This window comes from Pelobates fuscus, chromosome 11 (genome assembly GCF_036172605.1).
Source record: "Pelobates fuscus isolate aPelFus1 chromosome 11, aPelFus1.pri, whole genome shotgun sequence".
Taxonomy (NCBI): Eukaryota; Metazoa; Chordata; class Amphibia; order Anura; family Pelobatidae; genus Pelobates; species Pelobates fuscus.
In genome coordinates, this window is record NC_086327.1 from 39,201,210 (window position 1) to 39,223,094 (window position 21,885).

The 21,885-nt window shown below is 43.2% G+C and overlaps 1 protein-coding gene across 1 annotated transcript in view; it reads right to left on the reverse strand.

The window, feature by feature from the left end:
* Positions 1–16,014, reverse strand: part of LOC134577491 (uncharacterized) — a 28,032-nt gene extending 12,018 nt beyond the window's left edge. Inside the window, exons 1-3 of the mRNA XM_063436256.1 lie at positions 15,960–16,014; positions 12,253–12,317; positions 4,500–4,575 (exon numbers count right to left, since the gene is read on the reverse strand). Of these exons, the coding sequence (XP_063292326.1) occupies positions 4,500–4,575; positions 12,253–12,317; positions 15,960–16,013 (195 nt within the window). The 5' untranslated portion in view covers position 16,014. The remainder of the gene's footprint in view (positions 1–4,499; positions 4,576–12,252; positions 12,318–15,959) is intronic.
* Between the last annotated feature and the right edge of the window lie 5,871 nt (positions 16,015–21,885).

Sequence of the window (21,885 nt, forward strand, 5' to 3'; positions counted from 1 at the left end):
AAGACTTAATCTTCAATCTCTTCAATCACTCAAATAGGTTTAGGAATCACACAAAAAAGTTTCTGAGTGATAATTTCATCAGTTTTATGTTCATCGGAAATTGGAAAGCCGACAAGAGAAGTGCAAATAACATAGTTGCATAAATAGTTGCTCTTGTATTTTTTGCTTAAAATGTGCAATTCCTTGCAATCCCAAATTTAGTGAATGAACACCAACACCAACAGATTCTCCCTTTAAACAGCTGAGCTCTTTCAGGAGCTTACTGTCATTGTGTTAATACTACATCTTTCCTTACCAGGACCTTGCGGTATATGTTATCACATTCACTAAATAACATGGATAAAAAGGGTGGGAGGGACTTAATAGGATGATTCAACACACACGTCATTATTATCAATTCTCCTCTACAGCTTAAGTGCTCAATGACAAGTCGCATTGCAGTGAAAATATGCAAACAACGGCCTTGATTTAATTAGCTTTCCAAATGATTCAACACTGCTAGAAAAACTTTCCAAACGATATAACTGCAGAATCACCACTAAAGTCTATGAGAATAAATCCTTTGTAAGTTTGTTAAAATACCTATTTGTAGTATACATTACAAGAATCAAACGTTTTATATTCAGTGATGCTTAAAGAGTAAAAATGTTACTCTTACTAATAATGGTAAACAAAGGATTGCATTGAAATGAACATGCCTGGAATCTTTGCCAATTCGTCCAATTGGCTGGACATAGCTGTGTTCTCTGAGTTAAATTAGCTTTTCCTACTTCCAATCTTCTCTGCCCCTTATCACCGACTTACCACCCATTATGCTAGGTTCCTTACAGCCTACTTTAACTTCAAACTCTTCTTACCCATGACCACCTTCACTCTTTTTCAATTATGAAGAGAAAGATAACTGACCACACTGCATCCAATGTAGTAAAAAAACAAAGGCAAAAAGTTACCTGCGCTCTCTCCTTAATCCCTATGTATATTTAAACAAATGGAGGTCATTTAGTTGCTCCAATGGCCACTGGAGGGAATGCCCGCCTGCCAACGTCAAGGCAGTCCCCCCTTATGGGTCCTACTCTGACCCTTTACCTTGCTTCCTTGAACTTCTGGCAAAAATATCTCTAATGAGACAGAAAGGGTGTGATGGGAGTGAGCGCAGGACTTTTCTTTTTGTAACTGCATCACATATACTGCCCAGGGCCGGCCTTAGGGGTGTGCGAGCTGTGCGGCCGCACAGGGCGCCATGGAGCAAGGGGCACCGTGGATTTAAAAAAAAAAAAAAAAAACATTTTTTTTTTGTTTTTTTTTTAATTTGCAGCGGGGGCGGAGCTAAAAGCGCCGGAAAACTGCTGCAGGGGAAGCAGGAAAGAGTCCCTGCTTCCCCACCAAACAGTCACCAGGAGCTGCACTGCCTCCACAATGAACTCCACAGGGATTGTCAGGTGAGTGTGACTCTCTGCCTGTGTTTATTACTGTCTGTGTGTGTATGACTGTCTGCCTGTGTGTGTCTGTGTGTATGACTGTCTGCCTGTGTCTGTGTATGACTGTCTGCCTGTGTGTGTGTGTCTGTGTATGACTGTCTGCCTGTGTGTGTGTGTCTGTGTATGACTGTCTGCCTGTGTGTGTGTGTGTGTGTATGACTGTCTGCCTCTGTGTGTGTCTGTGTGTATGACTGTCTGCCTCTGTGTGTGTCTGTGTGTATTACTGTCTGCCTCTGTGTGTGTCTGTGTGTATTACTGTCTGTGTGTATGACTGACTGTCTGCCTGTGTGTGTCTGTGTGTGTGTGTGTGTGTGAGACTGTCTGCCTTTGTGCCTGTGTGTGTGTGTGGATGTCTTCCTGTGTGTGTGTATGGCCGTCTGACTCTGTGTGTGTGTGTGTGTGTCATATACAACCAATACACGCATATCACACACTGTTAATACACCCATTACAAATATCACACATAGCATACATATCACACACAGTCATCACACCTACTATCACATACACAGACAACACAAACATTACAGCATACATGGATGACGGGGGGGGGGGGGGCGCGCTGTGAAGATTTTTCGCACAGGGCGTCAAAATGCCTAAGGCCGGCCCTGATACTGCCACATTATATTGATACTCCAAGTTGGAGATTATCCTCTTTTAAATGGACAATGAAGAAAATGCAATCAAAAGTTGCAAAAAAAGGAAACAAAAGCTGGCCCTATATTTTTAGTGTCTGGTTGAAAACTGCAGCAGCTGAAAAGTGGCAAATATTTGTCAAATGCACTGGTCCCCTCACAGCATTAAATGGAAGCACTGCTGGGCGCACAGGAGATGTAATTCAGTCATTCCAAGTGGTTACATGACGTCTTATTTCCAGAGATGTCTGTAAATATCACCTCTAAATTCTTTTTAGTAATAGATATTAGATTTTTGCAGCCACAAAATACAGACATGTTTCACCCCTGCCTTAAATGTCGACATGTTTCACCCCTGCCTTCAATGTCTATTTGTGTGACTTGCATATGTAGTGTACGAACATACCATACTGGAACTTGTGGCAAGGGGAGAATAGCTATGTAGTCTAGATCCAATGCCTGCTCTTTCTTTTACAAATTAAAGTGAGATTTCCCCATATATGTGATGCAGACTCCTCCTGCGATTTACATGCTTCCATTCACTTTAACAAATTGGATGTATTACCCAGTCAGGAACAAGAGCCCAGAAAAAAGTTCCAGGCTGGCTAATGCCATTTCCATACATATTTCTATACACAGCGTTGCATTAATTGGACAGCTGATGTTCTCAGTCAATGAATGGCCAGTGGGATCAGCATCCAGCTTCTGCAGTTCTCCCTTAGAAGACTCTCGGCGCCTGTCGGGGCCCAGGTAAGAGGGCAAACCATTGTACAGCAGGCTCTAGTGGTTATGATGATTATTATTTATAAAGTGCCAAAAAATTCCGCAGCGCTGTACTAACTAACAGGCACATATTTGTAACCAGACGAGTTGAACACACAGGAACAGAGGGATTGAGGGCCCTGCTCAATAAGCTTACATGCTAGAGGAAAAGTGCTATAGTGACATAAAAGTTAAAGGGACTCTCCAGGCACCCAGACCACTTCTGCTCATTGGAGTGGTCTGGGTGCCAACTCCCACTGCTCTTAACCCTGCAAGTGTAATTATTGCAGTTTTTTATAAACTGCAATAATTACCTTGCAGGGTTAACTCCACCTCTAGTGGCAGTCTACTAGACAGCCACTAGAGGTCACTTCCTCCTTCATAGCAAAGGAAACCTGTGCTAGAGCGTCGCTGGACATCCTCACGCTGTGTGAGGACCTCCAGCGTCGCTCATTTCCCCATAGGAAAGCATTGAAATTATTTTTCAATGCTTTCCTATGGGGAGCGCTAATGCGCATGCGCGGCATTGCCGCGCATGCGCATTAGGTCTCCTCGGCCGGTGGGCGGGATCAGTCTCGCCCACCGGCCGACGCAATGCAGAGGAGGAGCGGCACAGAGGAGGAGACAGCGACGAGGGACATCGTCGCTGCCTCAGGTAAGTGACTGAAGGGGTTTTCACCCCTTCAGTTACCGGGGATTGGTGGGTGGGTGGGAGGGAGAGGGAACCTGCAGTGCCAGCAAAACGGATTGTTTTCCTGGCACTGGAGATTCCCTTTAAGGGTAGGATACAAAAGTAGGTTGCTAGGATAGTATTCACTGAGGGCTTAGTGTTTTGCTTTGATGACAGTTTCAGGAGAGGAATCAGGGTGTGGGGAGGGAAAGCTGTTGACAGTTTTATTGATATTTAATTGATTGGGTCAGCGTAGGACCCATCTAGGGGGGTCTGCCATTGGAGTAACTAAATTACCTTAATTTGTTTAAATATACATAGGGATTAAGGAGAGAGAGCACAGGGAACTTTTTTTCTTTGGTTTTTACTATATGTACAGTATTAGCTGATGTGTACTGTAGTCATTGCTGCCGCCCAGGAGTGATGGGAGTGAGTGCAGGACTTTTCTTTTTGTATCACACAGCTAGGTTACAATGCTGCCGCCCATCCCATGTGTTCCCTATTAAGGGTTAATAAGTATAGGGGTGTATATAAAAAATACCCCTGTCTCATTAGAGATATCTTTGCCAGAGGCTCAAGGAAGCAAGTGAAGGGTCAGTGTAGGACCCATCTAGGGGGGTCTGCCTTGACGTTGGCAGGCAGGCATTCCCTCCAATGGGCATTGGAGTAACTAAATGACCTCCATTTGTTTAAATATACATAGGGATTTGGGAGAGAGCGGAGGTAACTTTTTTTCTTTAGTTTAATTGATATGCTTTCCTAAAGAAGTAAGTTTTCAAAGATTTGGAGATGTGGAGACTGAGTAAAAGTCTAACAGAGAGAGGCAAGCATCAGAGGTAGGAGTACGAACAGAGGTTAGATGTAGGTTGGATGCTTGGAGTAACCATTTAATAGCATAGGTGGGTCCCTAAACACTCAAAGTCTATTAATTGGCTTTTCTTTCTTACCACTTACCAACTCTGCAATCTCCTCTACCACAGACTGCACTGAACGATCGCTGGTAAGTTTATTCACAGAGTCCTGTGAGCTTCTGCAAAAATATACACATAAAACATGTTTCAGTTGTAAAAAAAATGTATTTACACATACAGGGTTACTCACTAAACTGAACTAGAAACATAGATGACTTGGATAGTTAGACCTCCACCCTCCCTTCCCTATTTGCTAACTTTCTTTATAATTAATGTCATGGTGTTAGGAAGCATTGGGACAAAAGTCATCCTCAGGTTTAAGTTCTGAGGAAGGATATGGTGTTAAATGGTTGTATATAAAAGGTGTTCAGGTTACCGATAACAACAATTACAGGGTGTGCCAAGAACCAAGTAAATAAATAAAATGTATAATAGTAAAAAAAATATATCAGGGAAACAGGCAAAGTCTCTAATTCACAGGTATATTCTTCAGAAATTCTCAGGACGTCTTGGGTCAAGTTCTCATCAGCATATATGAAAGAAAAGAAAAAAAAACACACAGAGGGGACCAATGGTGCAGTAACTTAAAGGAGTATGGCTACAGACAACACTGAGATTAAGAAATGCCAACTCACATTTATGGGAGCTATAACCAGCTTGAGTTAAAACAGCATACAGTGGTATTTAAACTCCCCACATGTAGGATATTCCTCTCACGAGATTTTCAGTGCAGGTTATATGAAATAAAAACACAAGAGAAGGCCCATAGTGCTCTCTATATTTAAAAAGTGCAGGATAAATAAGAGATGTACTTACAATTTACAGAGCAGACAAACAGCTCTGTGTAAAGCGCCTGGGTGGTACGATCCCCACCATGGATTCTTTGGATGGTATAAAAGCTTCAGATGTTTAGGATATTCCAGGTAAAAAAAAAGGATAAATATAAATGTATTTAAAATAGTCTGAAAAAATACTTTTATTTAGATTAAAACACAACGCGTTTCGCCACAAAAGGCTTCTTCAAGTGTACATAAAAAACCCAGCCGCTGTGAATTAGAGACTTTAATTTGCCTGTTTCCCTGGTATTTTTTTTTTCCTATTATACATTTTATTTATTTACTTTGTTCTTGGCGCACCCTGTAATTGTTGTTTCCTGTTTTTTCAGTCCTTTGAAGGGTTTTGAGGGTTACCCTTCCTTTCAGGTGTGCAGCCTCCCCCTCCCCATTGTGATCAGTTTGGATAGCGCTGTTCCATCCCCTTTTTTTTGTTCAGGTTACCGATGACTGGCTGGCAATTAAGTAGTGGTGAAAGTTAAAAGTTTTGTAAGTAAAGTTAAAAGTTTATGTAAATATGTTACCGTTGTCAAGTTATGGTTGTATGCCCCTTTTAAGCTTTTTTAATAAACACTGCGGCCTAGCCCATTGAAATATAAATAAACTGTGCCTGTGTTTATTGTGTGTTCCAAGTTATTTATGCTAAATATTGCCTACCATAGATATATGTGACCAGCAGATGAGCCTGCATCACATATTTGTAACCAGCAGAGGGCTATTAAATAGGGAGTTTCACTTGGCTATCTCAGATTTAAACCTTGCAATGTAAACACTGCCATTCATTCGAACCAGCAATGTTTTCACCTGCAGGGTTAAAATAAAAGGGGCATGGCACACAGACCACTTCATTGAGATGAACTGATGCTTTTTGGATGACGTCAAGTGTCTCTATTTTGGCCTTGTTAAAGACACTCCACAGACTCATATTGGATTACCCTATGTTAAAGTACCGAAGACGGTTCCTTCGGTATTTCTATTGCTTTTACCCATTTCACACGAACCCCTTGGATTATAAATTCGTGCATACGAACTCGGACCACCCGGCCCCTGGCGTGTGCCGCCACTTAACCCTGTTGACCTCGGAAGCAACCGAACGGGGGATCACCGGGAGGTTGCGGTTTGCGGTTAACCGCAACCTTAATTGACTACTTCAGGGTGGCCTCGTTCGTCGACTATTTTCCCCGTATCCAAACTCCCGAACGAGGACCACCTACACCCCGGCGTGTGTCCGTAATTAGAACGCGGAGGCTGCGGTTAACCACAGACTAATTGGTCCCTTCAGGGCGGTCGACGTTCGGTTCCCGAAGGGTTGGGACAACCAGCTAGAGAGCGGTATTCGTGACGCTGGCCATCCGTGTTTAGTTCCAGGAGTTTTGGGACCGATACCTGCTCGCCTATTCACAAGCAGAAAAGATGGCCGCCATCTCGTGTTCGGGACAATGAGACACGAAAAGACTTATATCTCAGAGACTAGCCATACCGTTCGTGAGGTCTGAGCGCTATTCTTCTATCTGATGCGCTCAGACCCGAGCTAACGAATGGTGGAATATTAGGGATATTGTGCAAATTGTTATAAATATATATTTTATTCTGTTTTTACATGTTGGAAATGCACGTGGGATCCTGTGCACTTGAAGATAATTGCATTGCCATAACCGTTGGAATCATTATCTTCAAGTTGGGCGAGGACTATTTCAAACGATGCAGTGTATTGTCATTGGTCAACTGTATGCATTGTCCCTGTATCCCATCAGGTCCAGAGGGGGCTGTCCCTGGACCTGGGCTTTTGCATAAATATCGCTAACCCTGTGCCATTAAAGCCAGTTCGTGTTTGACCCTCAAATCGCAGCCTCGACTCGTTTTGTGGGAACCAGGGTATCCTAGCTATACTAGAGCTAGTGGGATTGCTTTGTATTCACAGGACTCTGATGGTCTGCCGACCGGAACAGCGCTTATCTCTCTCCTCACTCGGGAACCAGGACATCCAAGCGGTCCAGCCTTCAGCTAGCCTGGGGGTAACCGTAACAGGCCTCAAATTTGGAATTCCCTTTGTATTTTCTAACAATTTTTACTTGAGTGAACCCTGAAATTTGGGGAGCCATGTCATCTGCTGGTGTTGGTCCACTGTGCTTCATTAAGTCCAGGGTCAACACAGCCATCTACCAGGAGATTTTGGAGCACTTCATGCTTCCTTACGCAGACAAGCTTTATGGGGATGCTGACTTAATTTTCCAGCAGGACCTGGCACCTGCCCACACTGCCAAAAGCACCAAAGCCTGGTTCAATGACCGTGGGATTACTGTGCTTGATTGGCCAGCAAACTCGCCTGACCTGAACCCCATAGATGAGAGACATGAGACAGAACAATGCAGAAGAGTTGAAGGCCGCTTTTGAAGCATCCTGGTCTTCCATAACACCTCAGCAGTGCCACAGGCTGATAGCTTCCATGCCACGCCACATTGAGGCAGTAAATGCTGCAAAAGGGGCCCAAACCAAGTACTGAGTCCATATGCATGCTTATACTTTTCAGAGGTCCGATATTGTTCAACTAGAATGGACGCTTGTCTGGACCTGGTTTTAACAAATAACGTTGATCTTTTGACCAACATTCAAGTAGGTGAGCACTTGGGAAATAGTGATCACAATATAGTGTCCTTTGAAATAAACTCAAAAAAACAAAAGCACATGGGGTATACTAAAACATATAATTTTAAAAAGGCCAATTTCAATAAGATAAGGGAAGCTTTACAATATATTGACTGGCATAAACTCTTTAGTGAAAAGAACACTGAGGATAAATGGATCATCTTCCAACAAATATTAGAAAGGTACATTTCTCAGTATGTACCATTGGGAAATAAGTATAAAAGAAACAAATTAAAACCAATGTGGCTTAGTAGAGAAGTAAAACAAGAGAGTAAAAATAAGAAAAGGGCATTTAAAGCATTTAAATCAGACAAATCAGATGCATCTTATAAAAGATATAAGAAAGCAAATAATGCGTGCAAAAAGGCAATTAAACTTGCTAAACTTCAAAATGAAAAAATGATAGCTAAAGAGAGCAAAACCAACCCCAAAGCATTTTTTAAGTACATAAATTCCAAAAAACCCAAAAATGAAAGTATAGGTACACTTAAAACTGAAACGGGGGTGTTAGTTAATGAAGACCAAGAAAAGGCAGGAATTCTAAATAACTATTTCTCCTCCGTATATATTAAAGAAGAACCCATGGCAATAGATGTGCAAATGATTGCTACTAAAAACTTGCAGAATAATTGTAATTGGATAACTCAAGACAATGTGCTGCAGCAACTAAAGAAAGTTAATATAAACAAAGCTCCAGGGCCTGACGGTATCCATCCACGTGTACTTAAGGAACTAAGTGTAGAAATAAGTGAACCTCTGTTTTTAATCTTTCAAGATTCTTTTCTTTCAGGAAGTGTTCCGGAGGATTGGAGGAAGGCAGATGTGGTTCCTATATTCAAAAAGGGTTCAAAATCCTTGCCTGGAAATTATAGACCTGTGAGCTTAACTTCTGTGGCTGGTAAAATATTTGAAAGGTTATTAAGGGATAATATTCAAGAATTCCTTGAGAAGAATATGGTTATCAGCAAAAATCAGCACGGTTTTATGAAGCACAGGTCATGTCAAACTAACTTGATTGCGTTCTACGAAGAAGTAAGTAGAAGTATAGATCAGGGTGTTGCAGTGGATGTGATCTATTTGGATTTTGCGAAGGCATTTGATACAGTTCCACACAAAAGATTAGTGTTCAAACTCAAGGAAATCGGTCTCGATGAAAAGGCTTGTTCTTGGGTAGAACATTGGCTTAAAAACAGAATACAAAGAGTTGTCGTTAATGGTAAATTTTCAAGCTGGACAGAGGTGGCAAGTGGTGTCCCTCAGGGGTCTGTTCTGGGACCCCTTCTATTTAACATTTTTATAAATGATCTTGAAGACAGCATTGAAAGTCATGTTTCAGTGTTTGCAGATGACACAAAACTTTGTAAAATAATACAATGTGAGCAAGATATTACTTTGCTGCAAAAGGATTTAGATAGACTGGAGGACTGGGCACTCAAATGGCAGATGAAATTTAATGTTGAAAAATGCAAAGTTATGCACTTCGGCGTAAAGAATACACAAGCAACGTATACCCTTAATGGAAGCGAATTAGGGATAACAACACACGAAAAGGACTTGGGAATTGTTATAGACAACAAACTATGCAACAATGTGCAATGTCAATCAGCAGTGGCCAAGGCCAGTAAGGTATTGTCATGCATGAAAAAGGGCATTCATTCTCGGGACGAGAATATCATTTTGCCTCTCTATAAATCACTGGTAAGACCACATATTGAATATGCTGTGCAATTTTGGGCACCTGTTCTAAAGAAGGATATCATGGCACTAGAAAAAGTGCAGAGGCGGGCTACAAAATTAATAAAAGGAATGGAACATATCAGCTATGAAGAAAGGTTAACAAATTTAAACCTATTTAGTTTAGAAAAACGTCGCCTGAGAGGGGATATGATAACATTATACAAATATATTCGGGGCCAATACAAACCATTGTGTGGAAATCTATTCACAAACCGGACTTTACATAGGACACGAGGCCATGCGTTTAGACTGGAAGAAAGAAGATTTTGTCTAAGGCAAAGGAAAGGTTTTTTTACTGTAAGAACAATCAGGATGTGGAATTCTCTGCCTGAAGAAGTGGTTTTATCAGAGTCCATACAGATGTTCAAACAGCTACTAGATGCATACTTGCAAAGACAGAATATTCAAAGATATAATCTTTCAATGTAGGGTAATAACTGCTTGATTCAAGGATAAATCTGACTGCCATTCTGGGGTCAATAAGGAATTTTTTGTCCTAGCTTGTTGCAAAATTGTGCTTCAAACTGGGTTTTTTTTTTTTTTTTTTTCTTCTCTTTTGGATCAACAGCAAAAAACAGGTGTGGGGAAGGCTGAACTTGATGGACGCAAGTCTCTTTTCAGCTATCTAACTATGTAAAAAAAAAAAAAACTATGTACACTCCTTGTTTTATTGATTGCATGTCATATTCTAATTTACTGAAATTGTGGATTTGGGGTTTTCATGAGCTGTAAGCCATAATCATTGCACTTATGACAAATCACAGCTTGAACTATCTTTCTTTGCATGTAATGCGTCTATCTCATATATTAGCTTCCCCTTTTACGTTGCATTACTGAAATAAATGAACTTTTGCACGATATTCTAATTTTTCGAGTATCACCTGTAGTATCCATCTCGTAAACACAATATTATATATTGTATTACACAATGAAAATATGTGGCATTTTCAAAACCTACTGTGCTTCCTTAGAGATTCTTTTCACGAGTTCTGTTTCAAGTTAATTCATATTTAAGGTATTAGTTTTGGGGAGGTAGCTAGTAATGATCACATTTGGACAAGAAAGTTACTATAAGAGGATATCGCGGTGGCACTACTCACCGTCTGAATTACATAGCCTTTTTCCAAGTACTGTAGATACCTGTTGGAGATGTAAACAATATCCAAGCATACTGGTCAAGGATAGGGTCAATGATTGAAGCTATAGTGGGAACCCGCATGAAACTTACACCGAAAATGACCATATACCTACTACACCAGACCCCATGTCCTAAACCTCAGAAAACCCTAATATCTCACTTATTGGCAGCAGCAAACCTTCTTATTCCAGTAAAATGGAAGAACACCCTACCCTCTCACCTAGGGAATGGATACAAAGGGTTGAAATTATTAGGCTAATGGAAGAGATTAATGCCTCCTTATCCCATGACTACCATATCTACTCGGCCACTTGGGAACCATGGTTGAAGTTTCTGACGGACAACCCGGAAACATAATCAAACTCACACCAGCCTCTTATCACCACGCCTTTCTCATTGGCTTTACTGGTGCTCTATGCTTTGGTGCTGCACTGAAATTAAACGCACATAACATTGTGGTAAAAGATGGCTCAAGGAAATTGAGCAACCCCCCAAACCCCCACCCTCCTGGCAGAACAACAGAGAGGCCCGAGTGGAGCCTCAGGGACAAATTTAGTCCAAACGGTTATTGATATATCTGAATTAACAAGCAAATTTTTTGTATTCCTATCCTATGCATGGGTTCCAGTGTCTCCTGCCTCACCCATGAAAGGGGCCTTTTGGTGACCGAAAGCGAGAAATGGCCCCGATCTGAGTGAAACCCACCCAAAGAATATAATGAGACCCCAACAGTGTCCATCCATACTAAGTGCCAATGGTATCATCGTACGCTGGAAGTACAGTGTAATGTATTACTACGTACTGTTATCAGAGCAGGGGTTCTCAACCTTGTCCTCAAGGACCCCCTACCAGTCCAGGGTTTAGGGATTACCTGGGTGAGTCTAAGGTGTTTTGTTTCCCTTTTTCTAAACACCTTAGACACATCCAGGTAATCCCCAAATCCTGGACTGGTAGGGGGTCCTGAGGACTGGGTTGAGAACCCCTGGCTTAGAGTATTGCTTGTACACTGTATTGCCATGGTTTCCGCACCACGTTAGCTCTACTGCTGAATACATTAATTCATTCTATCTGAATACCAGTAATGTACATTATCTTCATCTTTATGTACTGCATGACTATGTATGTTATGATGTTATAACAAAATTTAAAAAATGAAAACATTGTTTTTCACATTTGTGGTGAAATCTGGTCAAGTAGAGATTTAGAGACTACATTCTTGTATTTGAAGGCTGAATATAAACGCTGAGACACTAAAGTCATATTTATATATCCCATTCAAGAGCAACATAAAGAGGATCATAAAGATAACATAATTGGGTTGCAGAGTGACTGCTCAATATTTGATATAATATATTTGTAGCAAAATTACAGTCAGACAGACTGACTTACAGACAGTAGACAGACAGAGGGAATTGCTCATTGTATTATTGTAGCCTACTTACATAGCCATGTCTTCACTTGTCTGTAGCAGTTGCTCTTGCAAATCAGTCTTCTGGATCTTAAGCTCCTTGACAGCACAAATACATAGCAACAAGTAATTAAATAACTATATAATATTTATATAGCCACAACGCAGTAATGTTTTATTTATCAATTATAAAAATGATTATGATGCGTTTTAAGTAGACATGGAAGCAATACACGTAGATGAACATTGGAACCTGTAAGTCAACAAAAAGGATCTCATGACCAATGACTCCTTTTGATTCAATTGACAATGATATGCATTTACTAAAAATGCATTAAAGGGACACTCCAGGCACCAAAATACTTTAATCTAAATGAAGTTGTTATGGTGCCATGTGGCTCCTGGAAGCACTCTCCAATGGTTCTCCAATGGTTTAACCCCTAGGCTGCCTCCAGCGGCTATTTCCAAACCTCCACCGGCATCTGGCTTCTGAGTTTTCACTTACAGGAAGTGCGGAATGCCGCTAATTGGCTAAGAGCGGTCAGCTGACACTCTCAGTTAATCAGTGGCTCCCAATTCACTAAACTCGCTTGATAAGAAACGTACCTTTTCCAAGGCTGTTTTCTTTTTTTTTTAAAATTGTGAATGATATTACCTGGACACTACAGGCACCTAAACAATTTAATCTAAATGAAGTTGTTTAGCGCCAGGAGGCACTCTTACCTCAAGTGGTTGCTGGAGGAAACTTTGTGGTTAAACCGTTTGAGAATGGTTCAACCCCTTGGTAAGAGTGCCTCCAGGAGCCTCCTGGCACCATAACAACTCAATTTAGATTAAATTGTTCAGGTGCCTGGAGTGTCCCTTTAATTTATGTATTTATCCAATCTGCTCTGACTGACACAAGGCAGCATAGGGATATACATTGCCTATCCAAGATTTGTGAGAGTATTATACAAAGGCAACAGCTGTTATTACATATAATCCAGTACCTCTTTCAATAATGGTAAGCCTAGAGAGAAGCAGAGGAGACAGTCTGATTCTCATTTTTCTGCTCCTCACCCAGTATATCACAATTGAGAGAGTAAAAGAATTAAGGACAGCAGCCGCAAAGATCAGCTGCCACTAGTGATTGTAACTCACACCAATATCAAATAAATCAAGACATCTGCCATGAGCTGCTGTAAGATTAATGTAAAATCAAGCTCTAACTAGAATATTACAACAGTATATAATCTAAAACATACATCATCGTGAAGTTTGTATTATAGGAAGTTAATGCTTTCTCAAGGTTATATGAGGCGTTCACTTGTCCCTTGGTCTTGTTGTTTATGATGATGTTTCCAGAAACCCCTTTGTTTATGCTGCCTTGGTCACATCTCCCTGCATGAGACTTGTACAGCCTTCCTAATCACTTCCTGTAAATCAAGATCTAATGTTTAAAATTACTTCAAACTAGAATTTCTTATCTCCTGTTCTGTTAGTAGCCTTCTAGACCCTGCAGGACCCCTTGTGTGTGATTAAAGTTCTATTTACAGAGCAGTAGATAAAAAAATCTAAAGTAAATTAACAAACATGAATTAAAATTAAATTAAAACATTTTTCATGCAGGCTGTGTCAATTACAGTCAGAGAGGTGTGGCGAGGGTTGCATATACAGAAATAAGAGCAATTTAACTCATAAATGGCAGAGGTTTGAGGGGCATTATATATAGACTAAAACTGCTTCATTAAGCTAAAGTTGTTTTTTATGCCTACAGTATTCTTTTAAGACCACATTCTCTAAGTCAGCTATGCTTCCATTTCTGCTACTTTGCCTAAAAAATTAAATTCACTTTGAATTCTGACTTATGCATAGGAATGTTCTGCAATTCTTGACTATACAAGTATAAATGCATATAGACATGTGTTCACAGTATAACTTCTCTTCCACAGAAGCCAACAGAGAAAACACGTGGGACACAAATTAATTAGTTGGTTCTCAATTGTAATGCTCACTCTCAACAGGTCTCACTGTGAGTATCTCTTATATAGGAGCTCAAGATGTAGGGAACCAAAGTGAAAGCCAACAAGGGGCAGATCCAAGGGGCATAGATCAGAAACAGTCCAGGGTCAAATATTTAGACTCCAAGGTTCATACATGAATACCACAATCAGAGATCAATGTCAATGTTAGGAAAAAACACAGGGGCATATGACTTTAAAGGGCCACTCCACAGAATACATGATTTTAGTTTGCTAAAGTGCTTTATGTGTGAAGAGTGTGTCCTCTTTTATTCATTTTATAAAAAAATGCAGATTTCTATAGAAATGTACACATATATTAACCTGGTTACACCCCTGTGGTTATCAATCAGACAACAGGTCATATTACTTCCTGGTTTGGTTAGCTCAGTTGAGCTAAGCTCAATAGGCAGACACCAGAGCACCTGCCTTGCAAATACTTCTCATTGAGCTGCATTGGGAAGTCTGTGATTGGACAGACACAGAAAGTCTTGGCTGGGAGAAAAGGGAGGGCTTACAAAGGCTGCAGACAAGTGATCTAGAGTAAAGAGTGCTCCCTGACTGCTGTCATTTTTAGCAACCAGACTTTGAGAAGTGGAAGAAGTTCAGTGCAACTCACGCACTCCTGTGTGTATGGTCCTATTTACTGTGCACAGGTGATATCTTGGCCTGACAAGTGGAGGATGCTGGAGTCTCAAGTGTTAGTATCATATGCATCATATACATAATTTAACATCAATCTGGCCTTTGCAGTATGAAGTATTTACATAGGTCTAAGCGTACGCAAGAGATGCAGACTCTGTGTGGTGTAACTCTACTGACAACCAGCACGTGTGATTAGTGTCTAGAGCACTTTCTCATCTCACATCGTGGATGTAAACAAAATCTCTAGGGACACCAGACAAACTCCTCACAGTCTGCTATCCTCATTAGCCAAGAATTCTACAATCTACATTGAGATTATGGGCTATCATTCCAAGCACAAAAGGATTGCACATAAACACATACACCACCAACTGGCCTGGCAGGACACAAATCCTACCTGACAATTTTCTCCTGCAGTTCTGCTTCGATTGACAACCATATGCACCTCCCTTTGTATAGAATGAATGGTGCTGTGAGGCTGCAGCTAACAACCCCTGTATGCTTGCTGCAACTAACTCCCTGCAACCTTTGCTAGCATACCATTGGCTTCTGTTACTAATATTAACAAGTCTCAAAGTTTCCACTTGTCACTCACCACGGGCAAGTGTAAATTTAGCCATGGAGAGTACACTATGGCTTGTTGGCTTGCAGTGATGAGTAACTTTTATGGTCTGGCTAGTAGCACAGGACTACATATTTTATCTCTTGAAAATACAGGAGGTTTAGTCACTTTTTATGGCTGGAAGGTAATGGGAGGTTTATAGAAACAAAGAAAGGAAAAGATTAACTAAGGAAATATATGACAGCTTTGATGCAACAAATATATAAATGTAATTTACTGCAAGGCTTCATTTAAAATATGTTATTTTTGTGTGTTTTTAAATTTATGGAGAATTGAGCGTTAATGAATGCTTAGTGCTATGAAGTTCCAAAGATATAAGGCACGGTAGAAAAAAATTGTACTAGCCCTGTCCCTGCCTAAGTCATGTTTCACAAGATATTTTCTCAATTCTGCAAGTCAGTCGTTCCCTACTCTAAAGGGGATCTGAAGCCCAGAAATAGGAGCCATGAGACAATTTTACATCCACATCCCTACCTGTATGATAAATGTATATTCTTCTACTATGCTTTGAAGTTCTTCTGACTGCATCGATTTCTGAAAATATATATAATCATATATAATCGAATATCAACAACCTCATCAAACTATATATTACATATTGTCTACTGGTCTAATATTTGGAACTTGACCTTATAACCAGAGAGCTATTTCGTAACTTCAAAAATTAATGATTAGAACTTAACCGTGTCGTTTTTATTATAATTTTTTTATACTTAAGACAAAGGCAATCTAATATCGTAAAGGGTCCATAACAACCTTGTGTCACTGACTGCTGTCCACGTATAAAGTGTTTCCATTCATCCTATAAGATATGAGGAAGTGAGCAGGGGTATTACCTACCTGTAATAAATGTATCATGTGAAAAAAAATGGTAAATGTAATGGATTTTTCTTTATAGGAAATCTGGTATAATTTATTCAAAATTATTAGGGATATTAACTAAACTGGTCAATTTAGCCTACAACTTGCATTTCTGTTGGCAATTCTCTACTAATTCTTGTTTAGTTAAAGCGGCACTGTCATGCCGAATCCCGTTTTTTTTTTTTTTAACCCCCCTCCCGCCTCCACTACATCCAATTGACCCCCTAGTTACCCCCAAATGCCCCTAAGCCCCCCACATTACCTATTTTTTATTCTTTATCTTCTGCCCCGATCTATATTCAGGGCGCCGCCATCTTTGTGTGGGTAGGTGAAGTCCCTGTGGGACACGTCATCTACCCACACTACACAGACTGTAAGATTCCTGCACATGCCCAGTGAAACACCTGGACATGCGTACGGGAATTTCATCTATTCATTCATTCATTCATTCATCAGACAGACGAATGAATGAATAGAAAAAAATCAGATGAACAAACTAACACTGAGTATCAGTGTTCGTTTGTTCGTTCAGTTTATTACAAGGAGGGAGCTACCGGCGTGCAGCTCCCTCCTTGTAATATGTAACTATAGAAGCGGCAGGGAGCAGAGCTCCCCACCACTTCATAAGCCCCCCAGGCCCCCCCCTCACTCTATGGGGGTCAATATGACCCCCATAATAGCATAAGGGAGATTAAAATCGCCCCAATGCCCCTACTCTCTATACCGCGAGTAGGGGCATGTCCACTAAACAGTGAGCAGCCTGTGGCTGCTCACTGTAAAAAAAAAAATGGTAATAAGGAGGGGGGGGGGACCTACTGTCCTCCCCCCTGGCCCCCACCCCTGCGTGGTGGGTGGGGGCCTGATAAAACAATAAGGGGGGGGGACCTACTGTCCTCCCCCCTGGCCCCCACCCCTGAGCGGTGGGTAGGGGCCCTGATAAAATAATAAGGGGGGGGGACCTACTGTCCTCCCACCCGGCCCCCACCCCTGCGCGGTGGGTGGGGGCCCTGATAAAACAATAAGGGGGGGGACCTACTGTCCTCCCCCCCGGCCCCCACCCCTGCGTGGTGGGTGGGGGCCCTGATAAAACAATAAGGGGGGGGACCTACTGTCCTCCACCCCTGGCCCCCACCCCTGAGCGGTGGGTGGGGGCCCTGATAAAACAATAAGGGGGGGGAACCTACTGTCCTCCCCCCCGGCCCCCACCCCTGAGCGGTGGGCGGGGGCCCTAATAAAACAATAAGGGCGGGGACCTACTGTCCTCCCCCCCTGGCCCCCACCCCTGAGCGGTGGGTGCCCTAATAAAACAATAAGGGGGGGGGACCTACTGTCCTCCCCCCCTGGCCCCCACCCCTGCGCGGTGGGTGGGAGCCCTAATAAAATAATAAGGGGGGACCTACTGTCCTCCCCCCTGGCCCCCACCCCTGCGCGGTGGGTGGGGGCCCTAATAAAATAATAAGGGGGGGGGACCTACTGTCCTCCCCCCTGGCCCCCACCCCTGAGCGGTGGGTGGGGGCCCTAAATAAAGATAGGGGGGGACCTACTGTCCTCCCCCCCCGGCCCCCACCCCTGAGCGGTGGGTGGGGGCTCTAAATAAAGATAGGGGGGGACCTACTGTCCTCCCCCCTGGCCCCCACCCCTGCGCGGTGGGTGGGGGCCCTGATAAAACAAGGGGGGGGGATCTACTGTCCTCCCCCCCTGGCCCCCACCCCTGAGCGGTGGGTGGGGGCCCTGATAAAACAATAAGGGGGGGGACCTACTGTCCTCCCCCCCGGCCCCCACCCCTGCACGGTGGGTGGGGGCCCTAATAAAACAATAAGGGGGGGGACCTACTGTCCTCCCCCCCTGGCCCCCACCCCTGCGCGGTGGGTGGGGGCCCTAAATTAAGCCCCCCCATCAAGGTGACTAGGGGTCCCAAGCCCCTAGTCACCCCCCACCCAAAACATTCTATCCCGTACCTACCCCCCTCACCCTAAAAATAGTGAGGGGGGAATAAAATAACTAACCTGTAAAAAAAAAATGAAACTTACCATTTGACGTCTTCTTTTTTCTAAATTCTTCTTTCTTCAGCCCCCAAAAAGGCCAAATAAAAATCCATCATACCCGTCGCACTTAAAAAAAAAAAAAAAAAAAACGAGCGCAAAAAAAAATTAATCCATGTTCACCCATGGAGGGCACGCCGCGTACTGAGCTCCGCAGGGCGGGTCATGGCTTATAAAGCCTTGCCCCGCCCTGCAATTAGGCTTAGAACACACTGATTGGTTGGTTTAAGCCAATCAGAGTGCTCTGTGTCATTTTACACAGCGTGGGAAAATTCAAAAGAACTTTCCCACGCTGTGTAAAATGACAGATCACTGTGATTGGATGGTTTTCAAGCCATCCAATCACAGTGCTCTGTGTCATTTTACACAGCGTGGGAAAATTCAAAAGAACTTTCCCACGCTTGTAAAATGACACAGAGCACTGTGATTGGATGGATTTCAAGCCATCCAATCGCAGTGCTCTGTGTCATTTTACAAGCGTGGGAAAGTTCTTTGGAATTTTCCCACGCTTGTAAAATTACACAGAGCACTGTGATTGGATGGCTTGAAAACCATCCAATCACAGTGATCTGTCATTTTACACAGCGTGGGAAAGTTCTTTTGAATTTTCCCACGCTGTGTAAAATTAACAGAGCACTCTGATTGGCTTAAACCAACCAATCAGTGTGTTCTAAGCCTAATTGCAGGGCGGGGCAAGGCTTTATAAGTGCGACGGGTATGATGGATTTTTATTTGGCTTTTTTGGGGGCTGAAGAAAGAAGAATTTAGAAAAAAGATGTCAAATGGTAAGTTTAATTTTTTTTTTTACAGGTTAGTTATTTTATTCCCCCCTCACTATTTTTAGGGTGAGGGGGGTAGGTAGGGGATAGAATGTTTTGGGGGGGGGGGTGACTAGGGGCTTGGGACCCCTAGTCACCTTGATGGGGGGGTGTTCATTTAGGGCCCCCACCCACCTCTCAGGGGTGGGGGCCAGGGAGGACAGTAGGTCCCCCCCCTTATTGTTTTATTAGGGCCCCCACCCACCGCGCAGGGGTGGGGGCCAGAGGGGAGGACAGTAGGTCCCCCCCCTTATTGTTTTATTAGGGCCCCCACCCACCGCGCAGGGGTGGGGGCCAGGGGGGAGGACAGTAGGTCCCCCCTTATTGTTTTATTAAGGCCCCCACCCACCGCGCAGGGGTGGGGGTCGGGGGGGAGGACAGTGGGTCCCCCACCTTATTTTTTTATTAGGGCCCCCACCCACCGCGCAGGGGTGGGGGCCAGGGGGGAGGACAGTAGGTCCCCCCCCCTTATTGTTTTATTAGGGCCCCCACCCACTGCGCAGGGGTGGGGGCCAGGGGGAGGACAGTAGGTCCCCCCCTTATTGTTTTATTAAGGCCCCCACCCACCGTGCAGGGGTGGGGGCCAGGGGGGGGAGGACAGTGGGTCCCCCCCCCCTTATTTTTTTATTAGGGCCCCCACCCACCGCGCAGGGGTGGGGGCCAGGGGTGAGGACAGTAGGTCCCCACCCCTTATTGTTTTATTAGGGCCCCCACCCACCACGCAGGGGTGGGGGCCGGGGGGGAGGACAGTAGGTCCCCCCCCCTTATTGTTTTATTAGGGCCCCCACCCACCGCGCAGGGGTGGGGGCCAGGGGGGAGGACAGTAGGCCCCCCCCTTATTGTTTTATTAGGGCCCCCACCCACCGCGCAGGGGTGGGGGCCAGGGGGGAGGACAGTAGGTCCCCCCCATCTTTAACCCCCGCGCAGGGGGGGGGGGGGTATTAGTTTTTTTGGTTTTTTTTGTTTACAGTGAGCAGCCCCAGGCGGTATAGCGAGTAGGGGCATATTATTTACTAATACTAAGTAATCTTTACTTAGTATTAGTACATTTGGCTGAAAGACCAATTTAGGTCTTTCATCCTTTTAGTAGATAGCTCCCTAATACCGTGGGAATTAGGGAGTTATCTACTAAGCGGCTGCAAGATGCAGCCACGGCAATGAATAGGATCAGAGTTTCATTCATTAGAATGAAATTCCGATACGATCAAGGTACCGAATGTCATCCTAACACCAATGGAGAAACAGTGCTCATTCTGTTAGACAGAACGCCGGCAAAACTGCCGAATTGCATCCTAAGTGACAGGACGTTCGGCAATACTGACAGGAAGCATTGTGGGAACAGGGAGGAAAGCTAGGGAGCATGGGAAAATTGCTCTGACCAGTGGAAATACAGCACACTTTGCTCCTCCGCTGGTCTGAGCTGGTCAAGCGGAGAAATCCTCCATAAGACAAAGAGTCCTTACTTTGTCTTATGATTTTAAAGAAAACTAAAGAAGACAGGAAGAAAAGAATAACAGATCCTGAGAGAGGGGGAGAAGAGGAAGAGATTCAGGAAAGGTAAGTTCGGCATGACAGTGCCGCTTTAATAAATCCATTCTCACTGTTTAATGGTGCCTTAAATCAACACTATAGTGACAGGAATAAAAACGTGTATTCCTGACACTATAGTGTTAAAACCCTATTTTGGGTGTCGGCCCCCACTTAAAACGAACGAAAAATTACTTTTATTCAAGTGCAACTCAGGTCCGCCACAGCTTGTTCTACACCCACTCTGCCTTTTTAGCTGAGATCATCAAAATAGACAATCTCAGCCAATCCAATGCTTTCCCATAGGAAAGCATTGGGAGGCTAATGAACACGTGTGGCAAAATGCATTGGTGCACCAATCAGCATCTCCTCATAGCGATGCATTATAGCAATGCATCTCTGTGAGGAACGTTCAGAGCCTCCATGTGGCGTTTTAAGACGCTGAACGTCAGTGCTGCACATCGTACAGCACTGACCCATTAAGCACCTTTAGCGGCCATCTAAGTGACTGCCACTAGAACTGTTTTATGGCAGTAATTTAATGTTTACATTAAAAAGTCTTTAGGGACAGGCAGTAGTCACCAGAACAAGTATATTAAGCTGTATTTTTTTCTGGTGACTATAGTGTCCCTTTAAGATGTAAATTAGATTAAATGTCCCTTTAAGATGTAACTAAGATTAAATTACCAGCTGCTGTCCGTTCTCAGAATAGTCTTGCAACCCGTTTTTTGCTCTCCGTAAGTTTAAAGGGTAATCCAGACGTGGACCCCTTGCTCACGGTGCCTAGAGAGATATCAGCTATGCCTCACTGATGATGCCTAACAAGGCTGAAACGATCGTCTATGGTTGCTGTGTCTCTTGTGCAGAGAGAACTTGCTGGCATTTCGGATCTGGACTGCCCGTATGGGTGGGACCAGTCGGATATGCTTCAGATATGTTCTCTCTGTAATGGCACAAGATGAGCTAAAACCAGCTTGAGTTCTGAGCGGGGACCCACCGAAGGGCAGGCTATTTCAGCTGCTGTCCGTTCTCAGAATACTCTTGCGACCCGTTTTTTGCTCTCCATAAGATTAAATTAGTATCATGTAATGCCTTTTTTATTGGACTTACAGAATTTTGGAATGACAAGTTTCCAGGTGATCTTTTCTTTCT